The 7,375-nt window shown below is 32.3% G+C and overlaps 1 protein-coding gene across 1 annotated transcript; it reads left to right on the top strand.

The window, feature by feature from the left end:
* The first annotated feature begins 580 nt into the window (after positions 1-580).
* On the top strand, positions 581-5,609 carry LOC123204611 (hydroxymethylglutaryl-CoA synthase-like). The gene is made up of 12 exons (XM_044621371.1): positions 581-963; positions 1,662-1,768; positions 1,946-2,078; positions 2,623-2,766; positions 2,977-3,135; positions 3,656-3,729; positions 3,834-3,909; positions 4,035-4,090; positions 4,213-4,300; positions 4,740-4,880; positions 4,960-5,109; positions 5,299-5,609. The coding sequence occupies exons 1-12, from the start codon at positions 901-903 to the stop codon at positions 5,503-5,505; spliced, it is 1,398 nt and encodes a 465-aa protein (XP_044477306.1). The 5' UTR covers positions 581-900; the 3' UTR covers positions 5,506-5,609.
* Positions 5,610-7,375: the final 1,766 nt, after the last annotated feature.

The raw sequence follows: 7,375 nt of genomic DNA, 5'->3' as shown, positions 1-7,375 counted from the left end.
ATTCAACCAATTTTTATTATATATGACATTAATTTATGTACCTTATAATTTTTTATCAAATTTATCTTTATGATAATATTTCATATTTGATAATATAATATTGTTGAACCAAAAACATCTAAAAAGTTATAAAAAGTTTTTTTGTCTTTTCAATGTGTCTAATTTAAAAAATGATTATTTTCTTTAATAATATCAACAAAAAAGTCATTTTTCAATAAAATACTTAGCATTTTGATTTAATTTGCCCCTTGTATTAATAATCAGGGAGTTGAAGTCCAAATCCTTTGCTTTCAAATTTTAAATATTAATAAAATTATATATAATCATTTTAAATAGATGAATACTATGTTATTATATAATTAAAAAAATTTTAATTAAAAATAAAATAATATTTAAATATATAATAATATAAATATATATATATATTTAAAATAGTTTTTTAGAATATTATCCAGGGTGCGCTTCGCAGGTTAATTAACATACAAGATAGATATGGTATAATTACGTAAATACATGGAACAAAAGGGGTAATAAAAAATAAAGCAACCAAGAGTAAACATAACAGAAGCCCTCCATGTCTGCGTTGGAAACTTGGAATAGAGCTAGAGTAAAAGAAAGACCGCTCCGCCTTTATTTTCAATTAGCCTTTATTTTCCATTAAATTTTTTTCTATAAATACCGAGAAACCGCTTCATCTGAGTGAGTGAGTCACACCATTTCTATCTCCCGTCTTCGACTTTCCAGCTCTGCCTTTCTGTCGGAACAACTACCAAACCAGACCATCACACCAAGAAGGAAGAAAGCATAGCAACACAAATTATTGTTTGTTGTTGCTCTTGTTTTCTTTGATTCTTTTGTTTTCGTTGTTGTAGTTGTTTTCAGAATCAAAGATTACTAGAAATGGCAAAGGATGTTGGAATCCTCGCTATCGACATCTACTTCCCTCCTACTTTTGTTCAGCAGGTGACGTTCTCTCTCACGCTCTCTCTTGTTGTTTGATTTTTCATTTTTCCTGTTTTAGCTTTAATTATTATTCTGTCTGTGTTTTCAAGTCTTAATTTTTAGGGCTTTTTTTAAAAAAAAAAATCATGGAGGTAGCTGGTTCAAGGTGTTGTCATGCATGTTTATTTCTTGATTCGAAGTTGGTGGATTGAATTTTAGCCTCTTTAATGTTGGTAGTTATAAAATCTAATATCCTTCTAATTATCTGTCATTAAAGCTGCTCCAATGCTCTAGAGCTTCATCTTCTAGCTCAAGCTATTATATGTTTTTTGTTCGTCATGGAAGTCTAAAAGTTAATTTATATTAATATATTAACTCCGGGATGGCTGTATTGATTGATTTTGTGGTGGAAATTTTTAATGATGGTGACACAACCATGATCTTCTTCCTCTAGAATGGAGCCAAAAGTGATAGGTCACATTATTTTAATTTGGTTGAATTGAGAAGCTAGATTTTTATTTTTATTCATCTTTGTGGAAAGAACTATATTTGGGGTTGTTATTTTTTTGACATTTTAATTTGTAAGAATAAAAAAAATATGTTGCGTTTTGAGTCATGAATTTGGTTCACGTACTTCTTTATCTTTTTCATTTTTTAAACTTAACTAGTTAACATTGCATAATCTCTTAAATTGTATTTTATTTTTTTTTGCTAAACAGGAAGCTTTGGAGGCTCATGATGGAGCAAGCAAAGGAAAGTACACCATTGGACTTGGACAAGATTGCATGGCATTTTGCACAGAGGTGGAAGATGTTATCTCAATGAGGTTTGAATTCTACATTCGATCTCTTACCCTTTTTGTAGGATGCTAGCTGCAAATGAACCTCTTTTTCATTAATGATTAATTTCAAGTATTATTGATAACAAACACTTTAATTATATCAAGTTAATAGTGTTGATTATGTCATCATTAACCATTTTAGTGCAACTCTTGGATCTCCAGTTTGACAGTTGTTACTTCCCTCCTGGAGAAGTATCAAATTGATCCAAAACAAATTGGTCGTCTTGAAGTTGGAAGTGAAACTGTGATAGACAAGAGCAAATCCATCAAGACCTTTCTGATGCAAATTTTTGAGGTATATTTCCCGATCTGACATATTGCATTTATTTCCTTGGGTGGATGAGGTGTGACTGGACCTGTGAGTCTGAAATGTAATTGGAAGCTTCAACAATTGGGGTAAATATTTTGGAGAGCTACAACCTGTTTTAGTTGAAGTGGAGGTATGTGTCACCCATGGTTAATCTCAAGTGCAGACATCCTTTTGAAAGATGCTAGCTGATTTATGTTTTTCAGCTAAACAAAATTCAAAGTCAAAGCTGGGAAACCTTAACTAGCTCTTTTTTATTCCTATGCACTCTAGGTCTGCACCTAATAATTTACATCTAGACAGATAGTAAACAAGCAGGTAGCCCAAGGCTGAATCTGGCTTTTGATTGTATTTGGCTTTGTATCCCCTAGCATATTTACCACTTTTTATGTAGTAAATTTCAGTAACTTAATTCAAATTAGATCTGGGTGTGGCTGTGTGGCATATTTTCCTCTTTTCATAGGTATGATTTGGTGCTTTTAAAATGTCTGTACCTTATTAACTATTTTTTTTCATTATGTAAAACAAACAGAAATGTGGAAATACTGACATTGAAGGTGTTGACTCAACTAATGCATGCTATGGAGGAACTGCTGCCTTATTTAACTGTGTAAACTGGGTTGAGAGTAGTTCATGGGATGGACGCTATGGTCTTGTCGTGTGTACTGACAGTGCGGTATGAGAAAGTTCCTTTAAACATTACATGTGTAAAATTTCTTAGTGAGCTGTGAAACATATGGGCACGAGTTGCATTTAAATTACTATTTTCCATTTTACTGGGTGGGACATAAAAAAAATGAATATATCACAAAAATGGGGAATTTCTATTCATTGGGCTGTGCAATTTTCATTTGTTCTATGTTTTCATGGCCCGTGTTTATAACAGGTCTATGCAGAAGGACCTGCCAGGCCCACTGGAGGAGCAGCTGCTATTGCCCTGCTAGTAGGACCTGATGCTCCTATTACTTTTGAAAGCAAATATAGGGGAAGTCATATGTCTCATGCCTATGATTTCTACAAACCAAATCTTGCCAGTGAATATCCGGTAATCTTTTGTGCATATATATATATATATATGAAAGTTGCTTGTTGATATCAATCAGGGCCATCTTTTGTTGAAGTTTTTTGGTTCACAGAATGTTCACCTGATATTTTCACCTTAGCTGATTATGCAAAAATGCCAGATGGATTTTGATTGCAATGTTTAAATTCTTTGAAGTCTATGTAATTTATTGGCTGACTAAGTTGTTGGCTGGACTAGTAATATACTGAGAAACATTTTTAGAAGCCTCTGAAACTCCTTGTTGGTAGGGATGCCTGGCGCGCTGGTATATTTATTTTTTGGATGAATGAAATCACTTTTAGGCGGTATATTTATTTTATGGATAAATGAAATCACCTTTAAACTGGTATATAATTGTGTTTGCCTGAACAATTACTTGAAATGTTTGAATTTCTGCATCTTTGACATGAACCATTTACCATCATACATAAAATGCAACTGGCCTTTTTTTCCCCCCCTCTGATACTTCATAGATTTCATCTGTTGACAACTATGTTTTTAGGTTGTTGATGGGAAACTTTCTCAGACTTGCTACCTCATGGCTCTTGATTCTTGTTATAAGTATTTATGCAGCAAGTAAGTCTGCATTCAAAGTCCTGAAAGCAATTTAGTGCTAATCCATATAGATGGTTGTTGATTGATTGTGCTATTTAAACACCTAATGGCCTTGCTTTGTTTAGGTATGAGAGAATTGAAGGCAAACAATTTTCAATGTCTGATGCTGACTATTTTGTGTTTCATTCTCCATATAACAAGGTGCATTATGTTTTTTGTTATGATTCCTCAAGAGTTATTTATTTTGATTCATGAATGCAATATTATATAATTAAAGCAATTGCTTGTCTTGTACACATTGTTTCTAATCTTTTGAACCGCTGCAGCTTGTACAAAAAAGCTTTGCTCGTTTGTTATATAATGACTTCTTGAGGAATGCCAGGTTCCTTCTTTTGCCTTGATCCCTTTTTACTATTATAGCTTTTAGAATCTTGAATTCTTTCTTGTTTTTTTTATTTGATGTACATGGACCTGGTGATTGATTATATTTTCTTTTATCTTCAGTTCTGTCGATGAGGTTGCTAAAGAAAAGCTAGGACCGTTTTCAACTTTATCTAGTGATGAAAGCTACCAAAGCCGGGATCTGGAAAAGGTCTGCTTTCAACCTGGCTGTTATTGTTCTGAGGAATTGTTTCTTTTTCTTTTTGTTTATATATTCTGGGGGACAGTGTGGTTGCTGGTTTTGAATTCTTTACTTTTGACTACAAGGTGACCGATAATCTAATATCTTCTTCAAGTCCCAAAAGATTTTCACCTTTTTTATCCACCCTGTATGCTTCCATATATGCTAATAGCTCTGCAATGGCAAGGCAGTTCTTGGTTTTTGAATTGCATGTCTTGCCTTTAATTTTCCCTATTCCATATATGTTAATGGCTCTGCAATGAAAAGACATGTCTTGTTTTCTAGCTTACTCGTCTCCCTATTGATTGCCATATTACAAATTGCAAACAATTTCCAATGTTTCTTGATTATAAATCATAAAATGCTTAAATGTTATATTGTAGTTCCTGCTGATATCATGGTTCTACAGGTATCCCAACAAGTTGCAAAGCCCCTTTATGATGCAAAGGTTCAGCCAACCACTTTGATACCAAAACAAATTGGTAACACATACACAGCATCTCTATATTCAGCATTGGCTTCCCTTATTCACAGCAAACACACTAAACTGGTAATTGTTTTATGTTCCTAATTTCACATTCTCAGTCTGTTTGTGCTTACAGATCCTAATTCCATCTGATAACTTGCAGGCTGGAAAACGGGTGGTATTGTTCTCATATGGTAGTGGTTTAACTGCTACAATGTTCTCCTTAAAACTCAATGAAGGCCAAAATCCCTTCAGCTTGTCAAACATAGCAACTGTGATGAATGTTGCTGCAAAGTTAAAGTCAAGGACTGAGGTAATTCACAGAACATATACATATACACATACACTGGCACACATCAAGTTGCTGGTACTGCCGTCAAGTGCATATAGTCGATGCATCTAATCTCGTCATACAGGGGAATCCTGATAAGAATTTATAACTGAGTATCTTATATAAATTATCCTTGAAAACTTTTCTGATGGATCTGTGGTTTTGATGCAGTTTCCACCGGAGAAATTTGTCAAAGTATTGAAGGTAAACGAGCATAGGTATGGAGCCAAGGACTTTGTGACGAGCAAAGACATTAGCCTTTTGGCTTCGGGAACATATTATCTAACTGAAGTTGATTCAATGTACCGGAGGTTCTATGCCCAGAAGGTTGCTGAAAAAAGCAGGTGCGATAATGGCTCACTTACAAATGGTCAATAGTAGTGAGGTATTGTTGAACGTTGGCATTATTAAGTTTGTGATGTTAAAGCAACTGTAGTTTGTTCATCAGCTTTCGTTTTAATAAAATCTCTTCTACTACTAAAGTAGTCCACCGGATTTTAATATCAATAAAAACTGTGTAACTCATTTTAAATACACAAAATGTGTATCCAAACGATGTGTTAACATGTGATTATGGGATTTTAAATTAAAAATAAAATAATATTTAATTATATAATGATATGTTATTTATGTATCTATTTTGTATATTCAAAGCATGTGTATATAATATTACTAAAAAATTTAAGAATTTTTATATATATTTTTATTATATTATCATTTTTTTTAAAAGTATATTGATCTGCATTAATAATACATTTATTATATCGTATTAATTTAATATATTTTATGACACGTATTGATTTTTAATTATATGATTATATTGTGTCATATTGTAAAATTTGTAGTGTGTATCATTGAATACTATATTTTCTACCGTTGATTGAATGGATTCTTGGGCATGGTTGGTCCATTTCAATGGGCTTAAAAAGTATTATCGGGATGATAATCCAACCCAGAACCACAGAAATTATTATCAAAGTCTTTGCGTTAGTCCATTGAAAAACGAAATCTGACAACAAAAGAATTAATAATTTATGCTCCCATGGTTTTTTACTAGGGGAAATTTTATTAGCGCATTTTCCGACTTTCATACAATTAAGATGAGCCAAGTTTTTGAAAATGTGAAACATGAAAAGGAAGATGGGATAAAGATTGTGAAACAACTGAAGCAAAAGCAGCGGATTCTAAAAGTGGTGGTGAGAGGAAAAATGCGTAGAAGAAGCCTATAAGTTCATTCAAATCTATGATAATTATATTGTGTATCATATTATATATCAAAAATTAATTTTTTATATTGTATCGTATGATATATCTTTTAAAAAATAATATAATGATACAAAATTTTACATCACACATCATCATTTTGAAAAATTTTAAAAAGGTATATCGATTCATATTGTAATATGTATTGTATCATATGATACGTCAAATATATTGTATTCATTTGATATATTTTATGATACATATCATTTTTCATCTATATTGTATCATAAGATACGTATCGTGTATTATAAGATATTAATAATTATGTTCAAAACCCTCTTCTAAGAGTTTCAAAATCCATCTACAACTACAATCCCAAGCTTGGTATACCAGTTGGCGTCTTGGGTAGGTGTTTGCAAATTGAGATTATTATTTGGATACATTAATGTTTTTTAAAATCTTTTATGATCATATTAAAATAATTTATAAGAGGATTCTAATATGTAAGAAAACATCAATCCTTTTGTGCATTCTAAAATGAGTGAAATGCACGATCACGCATGATGTTATGGGAGGAGAGTCATGACCTCTGAGTCATGAAAATGCCCCTGTGCACGGCGTATACAGTGCATTTTCCGTAATTTTTCTGTGAAACGAAACCCTGAAAGACCTTTCATTTTCTAAAGAGCCGTCACCAGAATGTTGTGTTTTGAAAAAACCAACATAAATATTATTGTAGAGATTTAGATTTTGGACTTTCTCAGATATAAAAGAAAGACATTTATCGTTCATTTTTTCTGTCATAAATTTTCTTTATAGCCATCTTGGACAAATTAAGCAAGAGCTTTTCCTTGATGCCAACGAAGCCAACAGAGACAAGCTTTCCACCTTGAACACTTCCAAACAAGGAAAAAGCATAAGAAACATTGTGATGAGTGATGACCGGCTACAATGTAGATCGTTTGACTTTCATATTTGTCAAACATAGGGTCATACTTTTTACTCTGGGTAAAATTGCATCTATAAAAATAATTATCAATATTTT

Source organism: Mangifera indica, chromosome 20 (assembly GCF_011075055.1).
Source record: "Mangifera indica cultivar Alphonso chromosome 20, CATAS_Mindica_2.1, whole genome shotgun sequence".
Lineage (NCBI taxonomy): Eukaryota > Viridiplantae > Streptophyta > Magnoliopsida > Sapindales > Anacardiaceae > Mangifera > Mangifera indica.
Note: the sequence above shows the minus strand (reverse complement) of the source record. Positions and strands in the feature narration are given on the sequence as shown.

What these genes read in the sequence shown, in the direction of transcription:
- LOC123204611 (XM_044621371.1), top strand. Translation starts at nt 901, where the DNA reads ATGGCAAAGGATGTTGGAATCCTCGCTATCGACATCTACTTCCCTCCT. An exon ending in ATCTTGCCAGTGAATATCCG is followed by an intron (nt 3,136 to 3,655) that starts GTAATCTTTTGT and finishes CTATGTTTTTAG; the next exon opens with GTTGTTGATGGGAAACTTTC. An exon ending in AAAGCCGGGATCTGGAAAAG is followed by an intron (nt 4,301 to 4,739) that starts GTCTGCTTTCAA and finishes ATGGTTCTACAG; the next exon opens with GTATCCCAACAAGTTGCAAA.